Raw genomic sequence first — 27,637 nt, 5'->3', positions numbered from 1 at the left:
ATAATAGCATTTGTTTTGTCATGAGTCCGGACCCGGTGTTCCTCCCTCTCACAACCAGAGGGCGCCACTTCCCCATCTCCCGGACTCATTCACCGTACACTATACACCTGGTTCAATCGGTACACCTGTTGCATCCACTCACTCACTTAGACACACACAGCTGTTCCCCATTTGTTCACAAACATATATTCTCCTCACTCCCACCACTCTGCCTGCCTGGATTAATTGTACTTGAGAATTGTTGATTGTTATTTCTATAGTGTGCCTCGAGATATGCATGTGTGTGGTTTGCCAGTGATCGTGTTTGAGCCCGTTTTTTTTGCCTTGTTGGCCTTTTTGTTCTGTTCGGATTAAAGTAAATTCTTCCCTGCATCTGGACCCTGACCTTGTTCTTTCCACGGCGCCGTCTCTACCGCGCCGTGACATGTTTTTCTCGCAATAGCACGTTTACATCTTGTAATTCTGATATAAACTCGCAATTGTAAGATTTAATTGATTTAATTCTGAGAAATAAAATCAAAATAGCAAGATATAAATTGTAAGAAAAATTGTGATATCAAAATTTGCAATTACCTTAATGTTCTATTTAGAGGCAGAAGTGGGCTTATATAGAATGGTGTATTTCTACAATAGCACTGATAACTTAAAAAAATGCCTTTGTTTAATATTACATCCATGCCACTAGGTGGCATTATAGTTCCAAGATGACCATATCAGCTTGTGCAACAAAAATGTAAAAAGGAAAATATAAAAAGACTCAGAATCGCAACACATTATGTGAAATGATTAATATATCCAAATTCATAGTATTCATAAAACAGTAAATGAAAAAATGAAATGAAAAATGTTTACTTTCTTCATTCACTGTCACATTTTATATTTAAACATTTCTCCCACACAATTACAGCACAGTTATGTCATAAAATCAAACTTAATAATATTGCATCAAACTACCATGACTCTGTGTTCTATGGTTATTATGATTCATTGCACCACCAGCTCTGTGTGAGTCTCAAAGTGATGATGTCACCAGACTAATGTTGGTGGGAGTCGGACAGATGCTTGACCTTCATGTCTGACCCCTGTAGTGGTGGGATCAGGAGGGATATGCTTGGCTGGACACGACAGTGCAATGCACACCAATTGCGTCAGCTGGCAGCACATGGTGAACATCCGCATTCAGACAATCGTGAATGATGGTGAAGTACATTCATAAAAATTAGTCTTTTAATTAAGATAATTGGAATGTTGTAGAATGACAGACTAACATGCTTATTTTAATTACAGTTGTTAGATACACTGATCTCAAACCATTTTTGCTTTTTAAAACTAATAAAAAAGATTGGGACTAGTTGTTACATTTGGAAGTTGTCACAAGGGCCATTATCAGTACTTTTGTATTTTTTTGTAACAACCCCTGTCCTAAATTAGAATAAACAATTCTCAAATCAGTGTTTTCAGTATAATGTTTTCTTTTCTTATTCTTTTTTTTTCTGGTAGGCAAACAAATAAACTGCTCTACTGCATACAACTCTATTGCAAACATTCACAAGATAATCCTATCATGCTTAGGGAAGCTAATAGACAGTCTTTAATAATCACAACAGGTTAAACCCAACACAGAAGGTAAGCACCACAACACATAGTAGAGACAAGACCCGACCACCAAGAACTGCAACAGTGGATCTCAAATACATGAGCAAATGAGCGATGAGATGATTAATAAAACACAGCTGAAACTTATGAGTGTCCATAACAGACCAAAGGGTAAATGGTGCCGACTGAACATAAAAGTCAATGTGGTTTAAGGGTGAGTGATATGGCAAAAATATCATATCACTTTTTTTTTTCAGGAATTTACAATTTTATCACAATTTTTCATCCTTTTGGTTTAACTAGTTTGCAAGTTTTCTGAGCAGTACAGCTAAACTAATGTACATATTTTAAAAACAAAGCCTTACATGGTGACAAAAAAAAAATAAAATAAGAATGACAGATATTGAGGCCAAAGAGACTAAGTAAATATTTGAAAAAATATTTGTTGATATGTTATCTTTGTTATTATAAGACCAAAAATACACATTACAAATACACATAATTTACAAATAAAACAAACCATGCTTTATTTATTTATTTTTAGGTACAGTTGGAGTATTTGGCAGAAGCATTTAAGAAACTGAATAAACAAACATGAAAATAAAACACTTCACTAAAAATTGTGCATTGATTCTTATTAAAGCAATTGTATCAGAATTCTTCAGTCTAGAACAGCGAGTGATTTTTCTCTGTTTTGTTGGCTATTGCAATTTTATTAAATAGCACCATTAATTACAACCCATCGTTGTCAAATGTGCTTTACAGCAAAATACTTAAGGAATGAGACAAAACATAATAAAATAGGAATAAAACATAAGGCAAGAAAGCATTAATACAGATTTTTAAGCCTTAACAAACAAATATGTTTTTAAGATAGACTTAAAAACCAATATAAAGGGAGCAAGTCTGATTGTGATGGTTAAGTCATTCTAAAGTCTGGGGGCAACTACAGAGAAAGCACTGTCACCTCTACACTTAAACTTACCTAGGAATGACAGTCTCTGGTTGGATGACCAAAGTGATTGTTTGGAAAATTTTCTATCAATAGGTCCAAAAGGTGAACTGGAGCCATAAAGATTTGTACACTATGAGTAGTTTTTTTAAAATCAATTCTATGGTGCACTAGGAACCATAAATAATTGGAGTGATGTGGTCCTGTTTTTGAGTCCCAGTGAGCAGTCTGGCTGTTGCATTTTGAACTAACTTTAATCAGGACACAGCTGATTTGCTAATACCAACATATTGAGAATTACAGTAATCCAGAAGAAATAAAGGCATGGATTGCTCTTTCAAAATTTTTGAAGCAGAGAAATTAGATTACTTTTGGTAGCACTCACAACTGAAAAAAAGCATGATTCACCACCATGTTTATGTATCAACCAGGACTTTACATCTGACAAGCCATGAGACAGAACATGACAGAACCAAGTGGGAGCATGTTTATGGAAAACAAAATGGAAGGCAGAATGGATCCCTGAGGAACCCAACATGGTAAAAAAAGCACTTCTTAGAAATGAACTCTAAAATTAGCTGAAAAACTTATATTAAAAAAATAGGATTTAAACCAATTCAAGGGACTACCTTTAATGCCCACGCACTGCTCTGACCATGCAATAATAACATGAGAACATAATGTTACCAGGTTATGAGAAAATAATGTTAACAATAAAGGGAAAGTTCACCCAAAAATGAAAATTCTGTTATCATTTACTCACTCTCAGGTTGTTTTAAATCAGAGTTAATTTCTTTCTTCTGTTGAACATAATAATTTTTTTAAGAATATGGGTAACCAGACAGTTGACTTCCACTACTCTACAGCTGAGTTAGCATTTCATGTGAATTTATGTCACATTGTACAGTATTGAGACAGAGGTACCAGAACAGCAAATGATAGAATGTGCACTGTAGCACAATACTACAATATTTCTTGAAAATCAGATCGTGGAGACATTTAACAGTCCACATTCAAAAATCGTGATATCGCACACCACTCATGTGGAGTGCAAGTGTGACAGAATGCCCCCTCCCGGAAGGTGTTCTCACGCTGTTAAGGCAAGGAAGATGAGGAGGTGCCATAGGGATGGTGAACAGGAGCAGGAAAAGGGAAGGTGAAAGGGGCTGGTAAAGGGATGGCACACACAGGTATAGAGATGCAGGAGTAGGCTCTGAAGGAGGATGAATGACCGGGAGGAGGCAGAACCAAGAAATCCAGGGTGATGATAGTGGTGACAACCAGAAGACAGTCTTGAGAAGAGGAAGGTGGCAATTGATGCAGACCACAGCCAAGAGTGCACCCCATGGCAACATTGTGGGAGGGAGGAGGCAAGCAGATGTAAATCGCAGAATTACTGTGGTGCACTGGAGGGAGGAGCCCACCATGCAGCCAAAGACCCGATGAAGCAGCGAGACACTGAAAACCTACTGCAGGTGGCCATGACGGAGCTGCAGCAACGATCCCTCGAGGTGGAAGCAGAGATTTGGATTGCAGAAGCTGAGACTGAAGGAGGGTGGAGATAGCCACAACCAGAGGGGTGGAGGGTCGAAGTGCAGTGAATGGCCCGCAAGTCTTTGGCGAAGGCAGTGAGATGTCTGACCCAGGTGGAGCCGAGTAGCAAGGGAGCTCAGCTAGGCCAATAGCCTAATGGTCACTGCTGACATTGAGGGGGTGTTGGAGCCAGTGTTAATGTATATGTATTTCGGGCTGTCACAAAGTGGGGGCAGTAGGTGCACAGAGTGTTTTTAAACCGGTGTTTTACACGTAAACGGAAGTGAGCTTGGTGGGGGAACGCATACAGTTTTTACCTCACACACAGGTTTGATGTTCACCATCTCTCAAGTACAACTGTTGCTGACACAGGCTAAGGAAATCCTCCAAATGTTCCTTGAGTGGTCCTTCTGGTCAAGACATAGTTTAATCAATGCCAATTGATCCATACTGCAGAAGGTACACACACACACACACACACACACACACACACACACACACACACACACACATGAAAAACAAACAAAAACACTTCCACAAATGCTGTCTTCTGTCATGCTTGGGTAGAATAAACATACACAAAGATGAAGATTCATGGTAATAATCAGTCTTTAATAATCCAAACAGGTTAAATCCAACATAAGTAAGCACCACAACACATAGTAGAGACAAGACCTCACCACAAAGAACTGAAACTGTGGAACTTTAAATACATGAGTAAATTAAGTGATAATGAGATGACTGAAACACAGCTAAAACTAATGAGTGTCCATAACAACAAAAGTCAATCTGGAGTTAAAGTGTGACAAATCCAAAAAAATGTGGGTTAAATTTTAATGGAAAAAGTTAAACTTTGTTCCCATTTCAAGTTGGAAGATATCACACATATGATTTAGGTGCTGCAATTTTAGTCGATTTCTTAATTGATTACAATTACTATTGTTCAGTAATATATTTGTATGTTGTTGTTGTATGTGAGTTTTTTTTTTTTTTCGTATTTCGTATGTGAAATATGAGTTGACTTACTCTGAGACAGGAAACTAATAGTTTTCCAGTACATTAACTGAGTTTAGTGCATTCACTACGACTATAAAAAGTCATGATCAGTGGAACTCTGTAATTATGATTCACCATAGCATATTTCAGAGTCAATACTGTACATAACATTAATTCTTAATCAGTGTTATAATCCCATAGTATATCCCATTGTATATCATTCGGAGTCTATTTAAATGTGCAGCAACTAATCCAAACTGTTGCATTTCTTAGAGTAATCAAATTAACATTTGACCTCTATTCAGCCAACAGCAAGAAGGCTCACAAAAATAATGAAGAACAGATGAAGAGGAGACATCCACAATATCAGGTAAGGAATAATATTAAAATCCATCAAGAAAGATAATAACTGTTGTTTTTGTATTTGTAGGAAATAAAGATGACCAAATAAATTTAACAACTGTGGTGGTGGTTACGGCTTAAACAGCATCTCCAACTACTCCCATCTGGCATCATTCCATTCCATACAATAATCCGCTTCATTTAAAATGGGTTTGTGCTCAAGAAACTACACAAAAATTAAGAATAAAGAGTGTGAGAGCGAGAGACACTTTACTTACCACTCTGCATACAGAGCTTGGCTTAATAATGTGTTCTGGATCTGATGTCATATAGAAAACAACCACTTAAAAATGGTACCGCTCAAATAAATATGCATGTGGATATGGCAAAAAAAAAAAAAAAAAAAAAAATTCTACATAATCCTCTCCCAATGTAAATGTAACTTCCTACGAATGAATGCAGCCTCCTCATCAACTGTATGTCACTTTCAAGGTGTCTGCTTGATGAAAATATGTGCAATTAATGAATGTACCTGTGTTGCAAAAATGCTTTTCATACTTAGCATTTTTATCTCGTTGTTTCCAGTCAAAATATCTACAGAAACTGAGCAGTAACTGAGTCTAGTATAAGTTACCTTTCTTTCAGAAATGGGCTTGACTTACTCTGCTTTCTCAGGTTTGACAAAGCTCTCATTCAAAAAAGGAAAACTCAGAGTTTCAGTCTCATTTCAGGTCTAACATACAGAGTTTTCACTTAACCTCGATTCTGAAACGGGCCTTGGCCAAAGAGTGTGGGTTTGTGATCGTGGTGTGTGAACAGGAGTGAGCCAGGTGGGATTCTGGGAAATGTAGTGTGTTGAGGTGACAGGCATGGTGACTGTAGCTTTATGATTGTGACGACCTCATAGTGTAATAATATACATTACCAATCAAAAGTTTGGGTTTGCAAAATAGTTTTTTAAAGACTACATTTATTTCATTAAAATAACAGTAAAATAATAATAAAATAAAACAGCAACATTGTAATACATTATTAAAATAAATTAAAACAAAACACATGATCGTTCAGAAATCATTTGAATATGCTGATTCGCTGCTTAAGAAAAAATGTATTTTATAATTTCACCAGTGACCAGTGTTGAAAAGTTGTGCTGCTTAATATTTTTGTGTGAACCGTGATACATTTTTTTCATGATTAATGATGAATAGAAAGTTCAAAAGAACAGTGATAATTTGAAATATAAATAATTTGTAACTGTTTGCATGTCCTGTTGTTTTTTTTTAATCAATTTAATGCATCATTGCTAAACAACAGCATTTATTTCTATCATATAATAGTTTAATGGTAGTATATTAAATTTAATATGATATGTTTGATGTGTGTAAAGAATCATATTTGTTGGTCAGTAATAAAATTATTGGTAATACAAATAGTACAGATACAGTTTTTTATGGGGGTGTTGTGACAACTTATGGTGTTGTAATTTGCATGTAACGTGTCATTATGTTTCTTTTTGTAATTAGGAAAATGTGCATAATTATGACTTTCAAAGTTACCACTGGGAAAAGAAAGACAGAAAAGCACTCTCCCAAATACATGTTGTAAATATACCTGCCTAAAAATGTAGTTTATTCAATTATGCATGTATCATCAAACACAAAGGTGTGTTTCTAACCAAGAAGGGACAGTAGCCTATAGTCAGATTTAACTACTGCTGAGATCTATGTGATTTAAATTAATTAAACGACACGTCTATGCGTCCTAGAACCACATTAGACACAAGATGGCGCAAAATCGGTTTCCTTCAAATCTTTTCCACTTGTCTTTTTATAAAATGTCCAGCAGATGGCAAAAGAGATAATATAATGACACGACTGATACTTACTCTTATGCTGTATGTACGTTTGGGTTTTTGTGGTTGGTTTAAACTTTAATAGATTACAATGCCAGTTCACGTCCCCCCCCCCCCCCCCCTCTCTCTCTCTCTCTCTCCCTCTCTCTCTCTAGCTTGCTTATAAGCATTTACGTTATAATATTAAAGATGCCAGGTTGAGGAACCATTAAAAAGACCAATTGCTGCTGTCTATTTTTATTTATTTTTTGGTCAGAAAAAAGTTCAAAGTATTGTCAATCAGCTACAGTCAGAACTGTATTAGTGTTAACTGTCCAAGGTACTGAAACAAATGCGCGCCCTGACAGCAAGGAGTCACTGTAACTGCCACTTTATATATATATATATATATATATATATATATATATATATATATATATATATATTTTTTTTTTTTTTTTTTCTGAACGTGTCATCAGATATAGAAGCTAAAAGCTTTGATAATTCTAAGTGGTGTTGTGCATAACAATAATAAAATAAAGTTGTTAAATATGTTTGTATTTCTGAGGATATGATTGCACATTTTTACAGTTACCAAAGTCTGTGGGTCTTCTGTCAGTCAGAGTATTTCACAGTGTGACTGAGGGATCGATCTGGATGATGCAACAGCAGGCCTTGTGCACCACAGCACCCATCTGCTGTCAGTGGAGAGAAGACTGAGAGACGCACATGTGGGGATGGTTAGGAGACCAATAGGCCAGGTTTACAATGGTTACACCACAAAAGTCAGGACCTCAGGTTATTATATAGAAAATAAGTGAAAGAGGTTTTTACAGTGCAGTGTCCCCATCATACAGAAATGATGAAAGCAGTATAGGCGCCTCCTGCTGGCCCTTACTTACATTTCTTCCAACAGCAATCTGAGAGTGTTTAATGTTGCCTTCATATGCTATTTCAAACTTATTGTTTGAACTTATTGTTCAAATGTTTGTTGTCAGAAGGATTAATCATAGAGGAAAGTTCATTCTCGCCTATTTCTAGGGTAAATCTTAATAAAGCCTAAATGTATTGAAGATATTAACAAATATCCAATGGATTTTTATACATTGATCTATTTAGATTCTAAAGTTCCCTTCAAATAAATGCTGTTTTCAAATAAAATACATAGAACAAATCATAAATGTAGAGATACTAATAGTACAAACAAATTCTCTTCACTCTAACATCCTTGAAGTAATAGGAAATAAAAACAAGTTTTGCCTATTAGAATTACATTCATTAAAAATAAGAATGTGGAAACTAAAAATACAAACATTTCTCCTTGTATATGCTGGACCCTCCTGCTCTTCTTCATCTGTTTGTTTGTAGATCAGAGTGTTGCTTGTCAAAGTTTAGTGCAGTGTAAACACTCTAGACTCACATTTATTTACTTCTTTTTACACAGTGGTCCTAAAGTGTAAGCAAAATATTTAGAGCTAACATTACTAAAATTAAAGGACTTTCTGTATTTGGAAGATTTTCTACAGAAACTTGGAATGTAAAAAAAATAATATTCATCTGTTAAAAGTATATGAGAAGGATTTTAAAGTCAGTACATTTTCACTGTTTTTACTAATGTTGTTCGACACATAATTGTAGTTTATTGTCTTTTTATTCATTATTGGTTTTCCGTTTATAATTATTATAAATAATTTAGTTTAATAATAATTTTCTACTTTACACTATAGTTTGTATTTTTATTTGTGTTTTGCATTAAATTGCATTACATTGATCAAATGTTTTTTTTTTACATTGTTACAAATGTTTCTATTTCAAATAAATGCTGTTTTGAACTTTATATTCATCAAAGAATCCAGTTTCCACAAAAATATTAAGCAACACAACCATTTTCAACTGGGATAATAATAATGATAATAATAATAATAATAATAAATGCTTCTGAAGACTGGAGTAATGATGCTGAATATTTCACTTTGACATCACAGGAATAAAGGACATTTTAAGATATATTAAAATAGAAATGTCATAACATTTTTTAATAATATTTCACATTATTGAAATATTTAATATATTACATTTTGAAAGTTCCACTTTCAAAGTTTTGAAAGATCCCATATTAAACATTTACTGAGTAACTGTGATTCGTTATGTAAGGTGAAGACTTCATATTTGCATTGAGTGCTGTGATACTAAATTAACCAATGGAATCAGTGCGTTACCACAAAAGCTTCCCTCTCTCAGTGTCTAATATTTTGCTGTTACATTTCCAGAATAAATCTTATAGCAGTGGAATTTGCAGAGAAAAGAAGCTTGTCCGTTCACTAGCTAGCAGGCTGTATAAATGACACTGGCTGAGCTTCATATGGCTCACAGTATTCTCCGACTACACACCAGCACTTGGCGCAACAGTGCAGTATAATCAGGTGAGGTAAGAGGGGTGTCGGGCTTATAGCTGGAGCCTTATGTGTGGTCTCTCCATACTGCTGTGGCAAGCCATTTTTACATTTATTGCTTTAAACAAGGGATTTACTGGCCATTGGTAGCATGGGGACATTCCCAATGGGCCGGTCGAGTAGTGGGCATATCTACCCCTTAGTAGGCACTCTTTTTAAATCACACTGAACTGCAAAAAGCAAATACTGCAAAAGTGTGAAGTGGCACTACGCAATACATCTGCCAGCCACATACGAAAGCAGAGCGGGATCCGTCCTCCATACAGCGATGATGAACGTGCGCTACACTTCTGCCACAAAAGGATAAACAGCGCAAGTCGCTTGATCCATTCAGATGTGACACAGAATTGCGTATAAAGTCATGTGATATGAGAACATTAAAGTTTCTGTAGTGATGCAGGCTGAAAACAGTCACGACAATGTAAACTGCATGACGTAGTAAATTGGAAAACGCCAGTTATTACACTAGCAACATCTGCAATTGACCTACACACTAGTCATGGAAAAAGTTGTGTGAGCTGTGAAATTAGCTTTGAAAGAACACACCTCTTAAATTGTCACTGGTCAAGGAAGGCCTATCCACCTTTTTTGTAATATGGAAGTAAGCTATTTTATGAAAATGTGTGAGATTTCCAATTAGCTGCTACAGGTAAAACAATGACAAAAACAATATATCTGTGATTACAATAATACTTTTGAATAATATGATAACAAATACCAGCTTGCAACGGTAAGCAGCATATGGACTATTTTTGAACTGCTAAAATGACTGGAAGCGGACGGCAAGTTACAATTGACCACACCCCCTTTTACGTAAATATCATGTGGATAAGAGGTAATATTAGAATTTTAACAGCGATGAAGAGCAAATAGTGAGGGAGCGTTGGCCGTATTTTTATTTTACAGTACGCAGATACCTTTATTTATTTTATTTTTTAATTATTCAGATTTTCTTCAGGATATACATTTTGTCACTTCATGCAGTCGGTTAAAAATTTAAGACCTTTCCATTGTAAGTACCATGTTCTGTAGTTGGTGCTGGATGAAGTCTATGTCTCATTGAAACAGTCCAATCACGTGTGAAATGGATCACGCAGAGTAGCATACCAGCATTCAATAAAAAAAAAATTTATTCATGAAATTGTAAAAATATGCACTGATAAGAAACAAACATAGAAAGAAAGAAAGAAAGAAAGAAAGAAGTCGGTCTTGTGGGATAAATGTTAACGTGGTTTGCCACATACTGCGGCTTCTGAGAAATGCCTTCTAGATAGTCCATTCGCGAAGCGCTCAGACGATGCCCCCAACAGCAAGTGGACTTCTGCTGCACCTTCACTGTTTACTTCACACACAAAGGGTGAAAGCTGGCAAAAGGCGGAGGGATCTGGAACTCTTAAGTGCCATGAAGAGGCAGGCAGACTCCACGCCAGTCTAGCAGCACATCTATCCCTCTACACGCCTGAAGATGAATATGATCTCATGCTTGCGCCCATTTATCTCCCTGTCTCGTTTAAAAACAATGTCGTCAAGTAAATTCGCTGCATGATTCAACGGTCACGCCGTGTCTCCCGATTACGCTTTTCGACCATTTCATGAATTAACCTGCAATCCAAAATGAAATTTCCAACGGAAAACCCAAGGAAACCAGGGAACTGGAACCCTCCACCAGGTAGGTACATTTCGATCCAAAATGCATTTCCATTGGCATAAATACGTTGTTGTTCATGCTACATCTTTAACAAAAGTTATAAAGAGCATAAAGAAGCATAGGCTACGCGCGCTTTGGTAGCCAGTTGTCAGTTAGAGTGATTTAAGAACCCAACTAATCCAATCAAAAGCACTTTAACCAAGATGCGCAATATGTTGATGGGTTAGGTAGTTGACTGTGATCACTTAGTGGTGCAAAACCAACGATTTAACGTCTCACTTAATTATAATAATGGATCTCATTCTGTCCGTCTCAGTTTTTTTCAGTTGACACCTTCATTAAGATTCACAACCACGCGTTTCACGCACACCCCTGGATGCTTCAGAGGTTTTCCTCACAAGATAAATCGCAATCACGACATGACCGAGAGACCTGTATCGTTGATGCTTGCTGCAATAGTTTAGCAGGGTGCGACAGGAACAAGTCATAGAGACGTCTATATAAGCACTTAAAGGCTACATTTTCCAGAAATCTTTAGCGGATGCATCATTACGCGTGTACGAGTCTGCGAGTACTATGCAGAGACACGAGAGATGCGTAATGAAACGTGGGAGACGCGCATTACATAATCTTAATATGTACCGACAAATCAGACATATTCACGATGCTGAGCTTATTTACCGCGTCGCATTTATGTCACGCGAGGTGATAAATATACTTTTTGTACCAGGAAACTGAATTATTGTTATACGTTTGGGAACAGCTATTGTGAAAAATATTATTTTTACATATTGAACGCAATAGTTCCTTCATATAAAGCGACTACAATTTAAGTCACTATGTTGTCGATCAATATTTAATCTTAATTCAAAAACAAAACAAAACAAAACAAACAAGCGTATTAAAATTCTTAATTTCTACTTAATCATTTGCTTTGAAATTTCACTGAAGAAAAAAAAGATCTGAAGGTAGGGTCAATATAGCTTGTAAACAACCGATCGAACTGTCACAGTAAATTATTGCGGTCATGCTGCAGGGACAGTGCCCACATAAACAGCTGTGCAATACTACATCATATTGCAGGCTAGGGGATTGTCTGAGTACTAGAAAGTTGAGGGCAAATCATTTGAGGCTCATTGTTATACGTGCTTTCTCTGATAAATGCAATCTTTGGTTTATTGATTATAGGGTCATATTGATTTATTTAGAGTACAACCTCCACACGACAATAATAATAATAGTAATTATTATTATTATTATTATGTAGAATATGCATAATGGTCATTAATGTTTTTTTTCATGTGTTTGTGAATGTAGCCAGGCGGTCTGAAACAGTGTAGCTGCTCCACCCTGCTACTGCTGCTTTCTGCTGTAATGGGTTTTCAGAAAGCCAGTGTGTGTGTGCAGATGTGTGTGTATGTGTGGATATGCAGCAAAGACAAGAGGCTTTGGGGCCATTACATGTGAAACACATCCTTTGCCACCTGGAGCATTTACATTAATTTTAAATCGTCATGTTTCAAAATAAAGTAAAATGAACACATGAACTCAAAAAGCAAATTATCTTTCATTCTAGTTTTTGGTCTTTGAAAAAGCTTCTTGCAGTGGATAAATGACAACATAAATCAGTGGTATGCAACATAAAAACACATCACTGTTCTGTTCTGATTGGATAGTGGACAGCAGGGAAAAATAAAATGCAAATCATCATATAACAGTCCAGTGTACCAAATCTCATAGGTTCATCAGAGGAGAAAATGCAGGTATTTTTGACGTCAGGGCTGTGGGTCCAAAGTTTGACTTGATGTTTCATGTAAAATCTGGGTCCAGAAGCAAAACCAGTTGAGAACTAGTGTTGCAAATTATCATATACCAGGAAAAAATGTTTATTGTCTTTTTTTTTAACAGTGCCAGTGCAGACCAACCTGGTGGCACCCAAGAAGGTCCAGCCAGGGATGTTGCAGTCCAGTTTGGTGCAGGCCAGCGTGGCCACCATGCAGAATCCCATGGGCTGCCCTTTACCTCGCCTTTCTGTCTCGCGGCCTGCTAGCATGGTGGCCAGCTTGGAAGCAGTGGCGGACGGCTCAGCCCTCCTCACCGTCATGAAGTGGAAGACTGTCCTAGCTGTGTTTGTGGTGGTGGTAACGTACCTGGTTGCTGGTGGTCTGGTGTTCAAAGCCCTGGAGCAACCCTTCGAGAGCAACCAAAAAGACACCATCACTTTGAAGAAAGCTGCCTTCCTGGAGAAACATCAGTGTGTGACCCCCGATGAGCTGGAAGAGCTCATCAAGGTAAAACAGTTGCTCATCTGTAGTAAAGCTCAGGCAGTGTCCCTTGTGGGATCTCATATCTAGTGGAACACTATAGCTTCATCGATCTGTCTGACATGTGAGCTTCACTCATGCAATAGAACAGGGCACGGCGGTCGGACAATTCTAAATGGAGCAAACAACGAAAATAAATGTAAAGATATCAGAGCAGAGCATCATAGTAGACTTATGACAGCAAGCCGTTTGGTGTAGATTTGAAGTATTTGATGGATAGTGGCCATGATGGGAGTAATCAATCTGTTTTGCAGTGTTGAAGTGATGTGCAAAGTCCATTCTGGTCTTTAATAGCTCCAATTTTCCGAAACTACTTCAAAATGACTTTTCAGAAATGTTCTCAGCAATAGAATGGAAGAGATTTATTAGGAAACACTGCAAACCTAGCAACCTTTCAATCTCTGAAATCTGATTAATACATTTTTGTCAGGTATTTTATGTGATGTCTAGTGCTGTGAATAAAATGACTTTTCATTCCTGCGAAGCTAATTTACTTTAGACTTAAGATTTAGTTTCCCCATCTCGCATCAATATTTTAAAGTTTTGCCGATTAGCATAAATCCATTTGCCCCTGCTGGTTGGATTTAGTAATTGCACCCTGTTGGCTGCAAAGACCATTATAATCCATCGATGACCTTTAAGAAATAAAATTATCCATGTATTCTGACAAAATATTTATTAACATACTTATAATATTTATTGTTTTGTTGATGAAATTGATGTCACGTCCCACTCTCATGTCAATTCCAAAATATTTTATTCGTACAAGCTCTTTCCTACATTTGTACGACCACCTTAGGTTTAGGGATGGGATTGGGGTGTACCTTAATTTTATTTAATTTTTAATAAAAGTTTTAACTTTTAGTGAATTTTAGAACAATTCATACCAAATTTAGCGCTCAAGTTCATCTGTACATTTCTGATTTATACATTTAAAGCTCACTTTCTCTTATACTCCCCATGGACCTGTGTTTATATCAGTGAAAGGTGGAGAAATTTTTGTCCGTGTAATCTGTTTATAGCCTAGTTTACAAGGGTCAGGTTCTGCTCAAGCTTGACAGAAGCAGTTCATTTGTATTGCACTGCGTCACCCTCTTTTTTACTACTTCTGGGGTTTTCAGGGTCCAGTGCTCACAGCTTCTCATAAAACAGGGAAAGTGGCGCCCAATTGCAGAGACCTTCCGGTCGACTATGTTCTTTTCCAGTAGCAAGGAAGCTGCATACATAGGCAGCATTGTAAGACATTTTAGGCACAATCAAAAAGCAAAAAGCTATTCTAAAGCATATGTTCTTCCTGGCTAATTCTCAAAACTCTGAAAAAAAAATGACAGATGAGGTGAGAGAAAAATTGTTTATATACTTAGAATTCAATCAGTAATAAAGTATATTGTTAAAATAGCTGTGCTGTGAATTGTCCATTTAGTGGTATTGGTTGTTGTATGTATCACGGCAGTATAGAAATGAAGTGACCGGTGAGTGGCGCTAAAACGCTCTATCGCATCTAAAAATAACCTGTCACCTACACTAAACCAAATCCTACACCAAACCGATAGTGTTCTGTTAAAAAAATAAAATAAAGAGAAATAAAAAGGCATTTACTGAAGCAACCATGCCATTTTAGCTTTGCTTCTACAAGTCATTTAGCTCTTTTATCACAAATCATGTTTTATGGGACGTACAGTGAACTGGGTGGGCTAGCGAGCAAGTTTACTAAGCCATACATATGGAGCTAATGATGTAATGCAAATGTCAAAATGTATAAGAAATAATACATGGTAAGGTGTTGAGTTCATAACATAGTATTAGGTAAATTAAAATTAATAACTTCGCAATAATCCGCCCCTATAATCATAATTTGTGTGAAAGGGAATATAAGATGCCACTAATGTTAATTTCAGCTGGAAATGGCAGTGAAATGTACAGTACAGACCAAAAGTTTGGACACACCTTTGGAAAATTGTCGAGTCACACTGAAGGCATCAGGGGCTATTTGACCAAGAAGGAGAGTGATGGGGTGCTGCACCACATGACCTGGCCTCCACAGTCACCGGACCTGAACCCAATCGAGATGGTTTAGGGGTGAGCTGGACCGCAGACAGAAGGCAAAAGGGCCAACAAGTGCTAAGCATCTCTCGGGGAACTCCTTTCAGGTGACTACCTCTTGAAGCTCATCTAGAGAATGCCAAGAGTGTGCAAAGCAGTAATCAAAGCAAAAGGTGGCTACTTTGAAGAACCTAGAATATGACATATTTTCACTTGTTTCACACTTTTTTGTTATGTATATAATTCCACATGTGTTAATTCATAGTTTTGATGCCTTTAGTGTGAATCTACGATTTTTATAGTCATGAAAATAAAGAAAACTCTTTGAATGAGAAGGTGTGTCCAAACTTTTGGTCTGTACTGTATGTATGGGCACGTTTTTTTGAATTTGAGAAAAAACTCCACATTTTGTCACATTAGAGGCACATTTATACAACAAGCCTACTGTATGTTGCAAAATTTACTTAAAATTTAATATTATTCTTGTAGTCTACTTGGTAAATTTACAGTAAATACTCATATCTTAACAAGTTAGCATTAGGATTACACAAAAAAATCACAATCACATTATCTGATTTACTGGAATCCATTAGACAATGACTCAGCTTCTGGCAAATCGTACATGTGGCTCAAGCAGCCGCAATGCTCTGTCAATGTCTAACTATTCTGCAGGTTTAATTATTGAAATGATTATTACTCATTGGGTCACAACACCAACAGTGGAAGACCATTTATTTAAGCACACATTCTAAACCTAATTGAGTTCTGCTGTTGGGTTACTGTGATTTTGATGCTTAAAATGCTAAAAGCATTTCTCTCAAGATGACCTTAACTGTGAAGTCAAGTTAAAGGACCAGAAACGTCTTTGATAGATGAGCCGTGATAATCATCCAGCTAAATAAGAAGAATCAAGTCTTAAAAGCTTCTGTTGGGTAATCTTGATTCTCTCTCTCTCACGCAACTTAGAGGCAACATTGATTGTGGGCAGAATCTTACACCTAGTGAGGAAAGTCATGAGGAAAAATACATTCCTCATGACACTCAGTATTTGCAGCTTCTATATGGTTTATCTTTGTCACAGCGACATTTCTCATGATGATATTGAAAGCTTCCAGACGCTGTCATCTGAACACCTGCTGTCTGCTTTGTAGACGCATTTATGTTTCTTCTAAATCATCTTCTCATCACCTTAAAAGTGGTACAACGTCTCCCTGTTACGTATAGTATTCAAGTCACTCTGGCAAGCAGATGGAATAAAGTGCTATTCAGATTGGTTCAGAAATGAAACTGAAGATGAGTTGGTGTAGCACAGACAGACGGAATGGAAATGTGTGCTTTCTAGCAGTCTGTGTTGAGGTAAAACCCGTTTGCACTAAACGGTCGAGAACATCGCATTATAAGAGAATTGAGCTCTTCAAAGAGCATCCGTCCAAGGGACAGCAGTTTCCATTCTTGGACCGAGAAAGAATCTAAAGCTGATTGATTAGTCAGATGCAGAGAACTTAAATGTGGTTATTCCAGTTTCATTTCAATCTGAAATTCAAAGATTGCATTATGATATCCTCTAATCATTTTTGCATATATTCCATAACTTATTTTGTTCTGGGTTGTTTTATTGAAAATTTAATATACTTTCTCTTGCATGAGTTGCTGCCTTTATGGCTACACTTGGCTCAAACTTTATTTTATGCATCCAGCCTAAAGTCTAGACCGACAGACTCTGAATCTGCCCTTGTGTAACTGCCCTTCAGCTGCCCACACACTCGTTTCTCACACCTGAGCCGCTTCCTGTTGATCCCGGTGTAGTACTTCCATCTGCTCTCCCGGATTCCTGTTGGGCTAAGGGACCTGTTTCTGATCCGCCCTCTCTGTTCCTCTCTATTAATGATACATATGATCACCAAACGCTCATTAAATTAAGACAGCTCATTTGAATCATCACCTCAGCAGTATGTCGAAAACTACAGTTTGCTTAACAAAAGAGGATCTATTTATATTTTGTTCTCTTCGGAATGACTAGGATGTGTGAGGCATGGTGAATCAAAATTCGAAATATATGGCTTGATGTTTTATGTACTGCTTGATACATTGGCTCATCAATGAAGGCTCTATTTATTCTTATATATATGTGATGGGTATAGGCTTACGGTTAGGTTTCTGTGATGGGTAGGTTTAGGGTTAGTGTAGGGGCATGGTATATTTAGTCATTTTTTAGTCTTATATAAAATAGTATGTCTTTGTGGGGTCCGACTAACCCTTGGACCTCTCAAAGTAGTAAAAACAAGTTCACACACATACGCACATACACATCTTCTCATTTATTATTATTATTTTTACATTTTGCTGTGTCTTCAAATATATACATGGTTTTATTATTTTTGAGTTGTGATACATAGTGGTTTTGAAACTGCACAAAAGATTAGGTTAAATTGTTTTGCTCTTTTGAAATAAAAACGTAATTTCTTAAAATTGCATCGTCTGTTAGTATGGCTTTTAGTGTTTCAGTCCATTTTGATGTTGAAATGATTTGTTTATTTTTGCCTGATACCAATTTTGATTTTCATTACCACATTAAATGATCTGTCACTTGAATGGAGTGAGACGTGCTTCTCATACAATGACCTAAACTCCAGTCTTATCTCTTCCCAGCACTCTGTAGATGCAGGGAACGCTGGTGTCAGTCCTATTGGAGACACATCATACAACTCCAGTCACTGGGACTTAGGAAGCTCCTTTTTCTTCGCTGGAACTGTGATAACAACAATAGGTAGAACCTAAGCATCCCTGGATATTATAAATACATTTCAAAATGCTACCATAAGGACACCACATTAATATGTACAGCTCAAGCCAAATACAAGGAATTTGCTTGTGTCATACATTTATAGTCTTGCGTTTGGTCTGTATGCCTGACCCCATAACCACCAATCAGTCTTTTATTTTTTTCTTCAGTCACATTTAAATGTCATGTGTGAAACTGTGACTGCTTCAGCTGTCCATCCAATTGGAGTTTCTATCTCACAGTTATAGTAATACAGTAGTAATATAGTAATACAGACTCTCAGTGTCATTGGCTCAGTCATCCAGCGGGCAATGGACAAAGTCATAATAAACAAGATTAGTTTTTACACTTCAGTTGCCAAACCTTCCAACACGCTCTCAGTAGACATATTTTGATCGGGGACCACAGTATAGGTCATTTCCTATGAAGCACTTTTAACCTGCTGAGTACATCTGACTGGAATTCTTTGGAATTAACAGACTGATTGGAGTCTGGATTTATATATAGCAAAATTAGAAGACGTATATGACGTTTGGTTATTTTTGATTTTGTGTAGTTTGAATAGGCCTCAAACTAAATATCCATGTAATTATCCCATTACCATTATTATGGCCGGTTTTCATTGCATCACATCCTTCATGTGTCACATGGAATATACAGTTGTTCATTTGCTTTTCAGCTGCATCTTAATTTACACCATTGCTCTCTTATCGTTTTAAGGTTATGGCAACATTGTTCCAAGAACAGAGGGTGGGAAGATTTTCTGCATCCTTTATGCAATATTTGGCATCCCACTCTTTGGTTTTCTTCTGGCTGGTGTTGGTGATCAACTAGGGACTATTTTTGTGAAGAGCATTGCTAAAGTGGAGAAAATGTTCAGGGTAAGTGAACTGTGGACCACAAAACTAGGGTTATTGAAAACAAGGCTGTGAGGGATAGACACACAATCTATTCCATGGCTTCCAGGCTTTATGGTAAGGTATCATTGTAAATGCTGTACATGATTTTTGCTGGACATGTTATGCTAGATGCAGAAAGTCAGAACCAGTCTGTGCAGTCGGAGTTGACAGAATTACAAAAAATCACATAGTGTACGATGGGCACAGACTCCATCATTTTTAGCTTCAGACTCTTTTTCTATACAGTTAGAGGATATCAAACATGTTTGATATTTTGAGCCGATTTTAGAGCACATACTGTATTGTTTTCATTTTTCATGCATCTCCTAGCAACAAGGCTCATGTTTCTGGTTGACGTTTTTTATGTTCAGAATGACTTGAAAATCTGGTAGTGTTTTTCTCTGAAACAAACTTTGTTATTATTTCAGGAAGTGTATGATTCTAAGAGTTTTAAAATCTGTTTCGTTTTTGGTGTGCTTCTGTTGAGTCCATATTCTTAATTTACACAACACCTTTTTTATTTTTATTTTTTGTAAAGGTGCTGTATGTAGGATTGACACCGAGTGGTTGAACTAGGTATTGCAGTCCAAATTCAAAATATCAGAGAGGGTTTTTTTTTCACCAGGACCCTGCTCCTTAGACTTGATGCACGCGCAGGTTGCCAGATTGACGACACAAACAGGAACAAGTGTACTTGACAATGAATGAAATGAAATACACTGCATTTTCTATGAAGTCAAAATAATGCCGTATATATACGCAAATAAAAAATAAAGAATTTCAAAAGAAAATAAAGAATTGGGAGAAAAAAATGTAGTGTGGCAAACAAAAATAAAGAATTGCAAAACATAAATGAAACAGCGCGAAAGCAATGATTTTGCAATACATATTTTCCATGGCCATATCTACTAATTTATTTGCAACGCTGCTTTTATTTTGCGTGTCAGTGTAATTTGACCTTGCAATACCGTTTTCCCTTTGCGCTTAACTTTTCTGCGTGTCTCGCTTTGTGGCACTGTTTTGACGTGGGGGTGGAGTCAAGAGACGGGGGCGTGTACAACATGCCTCCCTGGAAGTGACGTCATCGGCCCAAGACGCAGCTAGTGATGGGAAGTTTGGATCATTTTACCGAAATCTGACTTTTAAGTGTCGTTCAGCAAAATGAACGAACCTTTTTTCAAGTCATTTCGTTAATTTTGTTCATTTTAGCAAAATGTAATTAAAATGTTACGTGTTACTTCCCCAACACATCTACTACTTACGCAAACGTTGATCACACTACAAACAATACAAAACTAAAATGCTATTAGATACAGAAAAGATTAATTAATTCTTTACCTGGGTCTTCAGTCTGTGATTAGCTCACCTCATCTCTTGTCTGACAAGTCTTCGGGTTCAAGTCATTCCTTAATCACGTGACAGCCCCATACGCTGAACCATGCAGTCTGAGCCAGAAAGAGAATTGATTAGTTCATCTTTCGGGTCTTCGGGTTGAGTTTGACTCGTTCCTTAATCACGTGACAGACCCATACGCTATTTCTGACATTTCGGTCACTGTGTTTTTGTTACTGTTTCTTGAGGATCTGTGGTGTGTTATTATTTTATAAATAAATAAAATAAAATATTGATTAATTTGTCTTTTTGACTGTCTATCAGTAAATAAACACTAGGCTATATAATGATATAATAATGTAAAGACAAAATGTAAAGCATAACCAACTCTTTATAACCACATTCAGTGTTATGGAAAAGTTCCATCATGACATAAATTATAATCAACAATTTGAAATGTATCACGTAACTGTAAGAGTAAATAATAATTATAAAAGAAAAGTAATAATAAGTACTAGGCACCCATTTGTATGGAAGGTTGGTAAATTAACTAATTACTCTAGCCAACACTGGCACGACAAGGGACAAAAGAACGAACAACCTGAAGACCTGAAAAATGAACTAATCAATTCACTTTCCGGCTCAGACTGCATTGACTGACACAGGTGAATTACTGCTACTAGCAGAACACAAACTGCTACTAGCAGGTTTCACAAACCAAAACAAAGATCGACATTCTGGGCCAGAACGCACATTTTCTAGGGAGAATAACTGACTGTAGCATTGTTTTCCAGTATTAGTCAGGAATATCGGAGCAGTTGTTTGTAGCTGTTTAGTAAGACCCTGCGCAGCAGAGGTACAGGCCTAGTAAATAAACACAGAACCGTGGCTCCAGCATGCTGAGGCACATGCATCTGCAGTATGGGTTGAGATCACACCTCATTAGAACTAATCAGTCTCATTCAGATCATCAGTAGGCCCATCAGAGAGCTAATGAATACAAGCCACCTTCACAAAGTCGCGAAATGTCTTCTTGTGCCACATGTAGCCATGAGGTCATGCTGTTTGCATGACCAAGAAGAATGGCTCTTGTATTATGTGCTTCATATTTCATGTTGATATTGCTTTTTGTCTGTTTCACCACCTGCCCCACAGCGCAAACACAATCAAATAAGCCAGACCAAGATTCGAGTGGCCTCTACATTGCTCTTCATCTTGGCTGGCTGCATCCTCTTCGTCACCATACCAGCCTTCATCTTCAAGCATATTGAAGGATGGACCGGGCTGGAGGCGATCTATTTCGTGGTCATCACACTGACGACTGTTGGGATCGGAGATTATGTTGCAGGCATGGAACAGAATTTAGTTGAAATGAATGGGGAAAAACATCGCTTACTAGTTTAATTTATCCATGAACCGTGCCTTACAATAGACTATTGAAAACAGTAATATTTTGTCATTTTTATTTCTGAAAGTCTTGCCATTTCTTACCAGTTTTATTTCTAATACATCTCAAATAATGCATTCTGTGATGGAATTGACAGTGATATAAATAAAATTTTGTAACATTCTTAGAATGGAATGCAAAGCCGTATTTTATATTTTGTTCACCTTTACCGTCTTATATTTCATCTCATACTTTCACTGATGCCTTTACACTGTAATAACTAAATAAAAAAAATTGTAAACAAAATTAATTAGGGGGAATCGTAGCTTTTAAAATAGCGATAATTTTAATGCAATTAAAATTCATTTTATAAATGCTTTTTTATGTAATTTTGTGAATTTATTTTATTTCAGTTTTATTTTTATAATAGTAGTGACATTGTGTTTCTCCCCTTCATGTTTTTATTTGATTGTACTTTTTTTTAAAGAATTAAATATTTTAAGATTAAAAGTTCAGGTCTGAGACAAGTGTGAAACAAACTCTATATAGGGCATTTGGGAAATATATATATATATATATATATATATATATATATATATATATATATATATATATATATATATATATATATATATATATATATATATATATATATATATATATATAATATTATTATTATTATTATTCATTAATTAATTAATTGTAATACAAGTTTTATAAACATCTATATATGATTTGATCATTTGACATTTAGTTTCTGTGAATCCCTGTCAGGAACAAGTTCGGTGGCTTTTGGTTTGCTTTGTTATGCAAAATGGCAGGAGGGAAGAAATTTTGCTACGCAGTTGATTGAATTCCATTATAGACTTTGTTTCCATTTAGTACTTGAATAAAACACAGTCCATATAAAAGCAATGTATGGTCTTTTTGAAGCTTCTCTACTTGCAGACACCATGAATTGTCGAGAAAAACTGAGCTTGTTTGATTGCAGGAAATTATTTCCTGAGAATTTTGCAAGAGGTTTTGATGTATGCCCTTTAAAAGGCGTGCTTGTAGATTTAAAGGCAATCAAATGCTCCCACCTCTGAAATGAAAGTATCATTTATACATCTCTTGCAATCTCTTCCAGGAGGCAATAGAAGAATAGAGTACCGTGAATGGTACAAACCGCTGGTGTGGTTCTGGATCCTGGTTGGAATGGCTTACTTTGCTGCAGTTCTAAGCATGATTGGAGACTGGCTCAGGGTGCTTTCTAAAAAGACAAAAATGGAGGTGAGACTTTTGTTAGCACTACATTTATCTTGAGTAATCCTGCTATATTTTCTACTTCCAGATATGATGTAATGATCAATGTCGTGACTTGACACTAATCGATTTACTCAAAAATACACACAGAAATGAAATGTATACACAAAATTATATATATATATATATATATATATATATATATATATATATATATATATATATATATATATATATATATATATATTTTTTTTTTTTTTTTTTTTAGTTTTTGAAAATAATCTTTAAGATGTGTACATTCACCTGTCAAAAAAACATAGTGATTACTTCATTGTTAATTTTATTTTGTATGAAAGTGTGTGAAACCAACATCAACACAAAGACTAAATTACAAGTATTTGGCATTTATTTTGTCTCTCCTTTATTGTGGACACTCATATACAAAATTAACCTTTATTTTAAGTTCAAACAGTTATTTGCATGGATAACTAAAGGGTTACAGGTTTATTTACCATTGTCATCTTGTTGAAGGTGGGTGAAATTAAAGCTCATGCTGCTGAATGGAAGGCCAACGTTCGAGCAGAGTTCCGTGAGACCAGGCGTCGACTCAGTGTGGAAGTTCATGACAAACTGCAGAGGGCCGCCACCATTCGCAGTATGGAGCGCAGGCAGCTGGGTTTCGACCAGCGGGCCCATTCCCTAGACATGCTGTCCCCTGAACGTCGAGCTGCCTTCAATAGCCTGGACACCACTCATTTCAAGACATCCTCCCAGGAGAGCATCGACACAAAGCTCAACAACTTACGTTTACGAATTGAGCAGAATGAGCATCGACGGAGCGACCCAAGCCAGGCATACTCTGAAGAGAACATTTTCAACCGCCTTGGTTCAGTCACAAAAATAGCCAAGAGGAACAAGCACAAAGAGTTGAGAAAGAACATCCCAGACGACGGTCGGAAAGCCTTAGATTCCTTCACATGTGATACTCCCACAATGGATGAGGAGAAGAAAGAGGAAGAGGACGATGAGCTTGAGAAAGAGGTCAACACTAGTCTAACCAACTTACCTCTCTTTGTGGAGAGCCCCAATATACAAAATGGATTCATGCCTCTACCGCCACAGACCAAAGAGGAAGAAAACGAGATAAAACTTGAAGACGAGGAGTTCCATTTGCAGTTGGAGCCCTAGAGGGAACTGTGTTGAAAAATAATACATTCCTAAAGTGCCTTGCCCTTACCCTGAGCTGAGATGTGAGAATCTCAATTTCTGCTGTTCATTTAGCTGTTCACTGTGTCCTGATAACTTGATAATGGAAATATGGAAACATTAGCACTGGAAACAGCTGTGGTTCCCTTCTTCAGACCACTGAAAAATGCTTGTGTAAGTTGGAAAGAATCTCTCCAAACGTTCTGGACAACAAACTAAAAATCTGTAGCTAGCTACATTGGCGGGTTGTTTGTAGTGTGAAGGTTTCAATGGGTTTTTTTTTTTTTCAGCCAGACTGTACTTCAAGGTCATTTGCACAGTTTTCATAGTTTGAAATTTTAGGACAATGGGACAGAAGAGAAGCCATAAGGTAGAAAGTCATGGTTGACGTCATGTAAGGCTGAATGTCTAGTAGAGTTTAATCACAAAATGCTGAACGTTTCTGTTTATTTCATTTAAAGAGATAGTTCACCCAAAAGTTTTGCTCCAAACCTGTATGACTTGTGTTCTGACTCTGTGTTAGTGTTTCAAATGTTTTGTCTATATACAATTAAAGTCAGTGAAATCCAAAGCAACCTATGTAGAGGGCACTTTTCCATTTTTGGGCATCATGTCCCTTCAAGTCATTAGCTGCGTTTCTGTTAGAGATCTACCCAAAACCTTTGTAGACAAAATGTAGATTAAAAAACTATTGCGAAATGACAGTGTTTTCAATAACCAATGTTATGCAACTAAAACTTAATTTTATCCTCTCACAATTAGTCATGCCAACATATGTTGCTAGGTTTACATATATGGCAGTCACAGCAATAGCCATTATTATTTTTTATCGGAGATGAATGCGAAAAAACAAACTGGTTTCTATTGCAGTTTTGCAAAATACCCCTTTTTTGAATAGCCTGAAAAATCACCTTATGTGAACGTAATTTGAAAAAAACATATATGTTTTTGCAAAACTGATGTGTTTCCATTGGCCGGATTTTCAATTCACAGTTTCAATTTGCACAATTTGAAGGGTAATAGAAACACAGCTATTGTCTTGATGCTTAAAGGTGCAGTAAGTGATTTCTGAGAAAAGCTATTGAAAGTGGATTGGACCGAGCACCACACTTGTAGCCAATCACTAGTAAGGGGCTTGTCGGATGTGTCCTTTTGGGTAGGGGTGTGTTTGTTTTTGTCATTTCAAATATCAACAGCGTTTCTCAGAAATCACTTACTGCACCTTTAAATACCACTCAGAATACACAACATTACATTGATTTGTGAATGATCAGGGTAGCATTTTAAATTTGTTTGAAACTTGTTTGAAGTCTACTAGACATTGTACATGTGAATGAAATATGTATATTGCGTACTACCATTTTAGCTTTATGAAAGTTAAGGGTGCAGTTCCATTTAGGATTAACAGGAAAATTTTCCAAAGGGTTGTTGTTGTTTTTTCTTTGCCGGAGCAGATCTCACAATCTTTTTAAATGTTGCACTTTTTACAAGTTTCTGTCTTTGGTTTACAATTATGTTATCTTCTTTTCCAGAATGTTTTTGGACTCGACTTTTGAAACACCACTAAATAATGTTGTGCTTATTGCCTGGGAGTGTCTGATATATTTGTTCGTATGTTTGTGTTGAAACCAAACACCACTTTGTCTGATGTGATAGTTGTCTTGCTGGCTGTATTAATGAAAACTCCCTGAGCCAGACACATGTATCAGAACCTCATTCCCATCAACTCATAAATGCACACATACACACATCTACAGCTGCGGCAAAATGCTTGTTGTTGAGCTAATGTTAATTACTGTTTACATGTTTGCAATAGTCTAGAGCGAATGCAGCAATGGACTGAATATCTGTAATAAGAAAAAAATGTTAAAGCATTCAAAACTATTTAGAGACATGGGTCCCTAAAGCATGCTATCGTGCTAATATATTACCATGCTATGGTATTGATCGTACCACAAAAATGCTTCTTGAGCATTTGAAATGTCCATGTTTGAGCTCTAATTCAAACTGCACATACTAGTAAATTGCTGTTCGCAGTATCTGCAGTATCTTGTGCAACCATTACATTCAATGTAGTGAGTGCCTTTTGGAAATAAACAAAAATCTAAAATGGTTTGTTTGTCTTCTTCTCTTTCCACTTTCCATTTTCATAAATGTCCTGAGGCAGTGTTCTTTTCAAATATATGGGTTCCTTGCTTAAAGGTCAACTTGAAATGTAAGAATCCACAAAAACATCAACAACTGAAAGAACACTCAACATTCTATTTAAAAATCCTGAGGTAACGTTCACCTTCAAATGTGTTTCCAAGCGTAAGATCATCCTGCACTACAATAGCAAATATTATGCAATCTTGATGGGCAAGAAATGCCTTTTAAAATAGGCCATGAAAATTAGCCAAACAGCATTGATCTGAATGTTCAATAACAGGTTAATGAAAAAAAGATTGATATAAATATTTGATTATTTGACACGTCTGGTTGTATCAAAAATTGGAGGAGAGCATACACAATGTTATTATTCACACGAGTGACAATGCGATGAGAATATTCGCTTCACATTTGATGTGCACACAGCATAAAACAGTGACAGCTATAGAGTAATGAAGATACCGCCCCTTTTGAAATGCTTAATAAATGTATTTGGCTTTGAATTAAGCTGATTAATTTATCTGTTATAAAGTTATAGTCTTAAATGCTAACTCCTCTCATCATATTATATACTATTTCCATAAAATCATTCACAGTTTGCAGTCATTTATCAACCTTCCCCACACTTTATAGAAATATAAACATGTTACAGTGTAACAGTGATGTATTCAGTGTGATTTGGTCTTCTCACTAACATTTGTACATTTGATGGTGGGTTTTAGCTAGTTGGTGATACTTAATAATTGTTAAACTCCCTAATCTAGTTCTGTCATTTAAAGAGCTAAAAAACCAAAATAAAAAACCTTAACATTTATGTTGAAGTTATTTGAAGTCAAAAACATGTTTTATTTATTTATATTATATAAATTAGTCATAAAAAATATCATGTCATGCCAAATATTGGCTCATTTTGGATTTCA

At 36.4% G+C, this 27,637-nt stretch overlaps 1 protein-coding gene across 1 annotated transcript; it reads left to right on the top strand.

The window, feature by feature from the left end:
• The first annotated feature begins 10,954 nt into the window (after nucleotides 1–10,954).
• Nucleotides 10,955–25,202, top strand: LOC132092671 (potassium channel subfamily K member 10-like). Its single transcript, XM_059499003.1, has 7 exons — nucleotides 10,955–11,372; nucleotides 13,260–13,642; nucleotides 18,368–18,485; nucleotides 19,221–19,381; nucleotides 21,887–22,079; nucleotides 23,248–23,390; nucleotides 23,895–25,202. The coding sequence occupies exons 1-7, from the start codon at nucleotides 11,318–11,320 to the stop codon at nucleotides 24,549–24,551; spliced, it is 1,710 nt and encodes a 569-aa protein (XP_059354986.1). The 5' UTR covers nucleotides 10,955–11,317; the 3' UTR covers nucleotides 24,552–25,202.
• Nucleotides 25,203–27,637: the final 2,435 nt, after the last annotated feature.

The sequence above is a fragment of the Carassius carassius genome, chromosome 18 (genome assembly GCF_963082965.1).
Source record: "Carassius carassius chromosome 18, fCarCar2.1, whole genome shotgun sequence".
In the NCBI taxonomy this organism is placed as follows: domain Eukaryota; kingdom Metazoa; phylum Chordata; class Actinopteri; order Cypriniformes; family Cyprinidae; genus Carassius; species Carassius carassius.
The sequence above is the reverse complement of the archived record's forward strand: the minus strand, read 5'-3'. Positions and strand labels throughout refer to the sequence as shown.

What these genes read in the sequence shown, in the direction of transcription:
- LOC132092671 (XM_059499003.1), top strand. Translation starts at nt 11,318, where the DNA reads ATGAAATTTCCAACGGAAAACCCAAGGAAACCAGGGAACTGGAACCCT. An exon ending in GAACTGGAACCCTCCACCAG is followed by an intron (nt 11,373 to 13,259) that starts GTAGGTACATTT and finishes TTTTTTTAACAG; the next exon opens with TGCCAGTGCAGACCAACCTG. An exon ending in AACTGTGATAACAACAATAG is followed by an intron (nt 18,486 to 19,220) that starts GTAGAACCTAAG and finishes TATCGTTTTAAG; the next exon opens with GTTATGGCAACATTGTTCCA.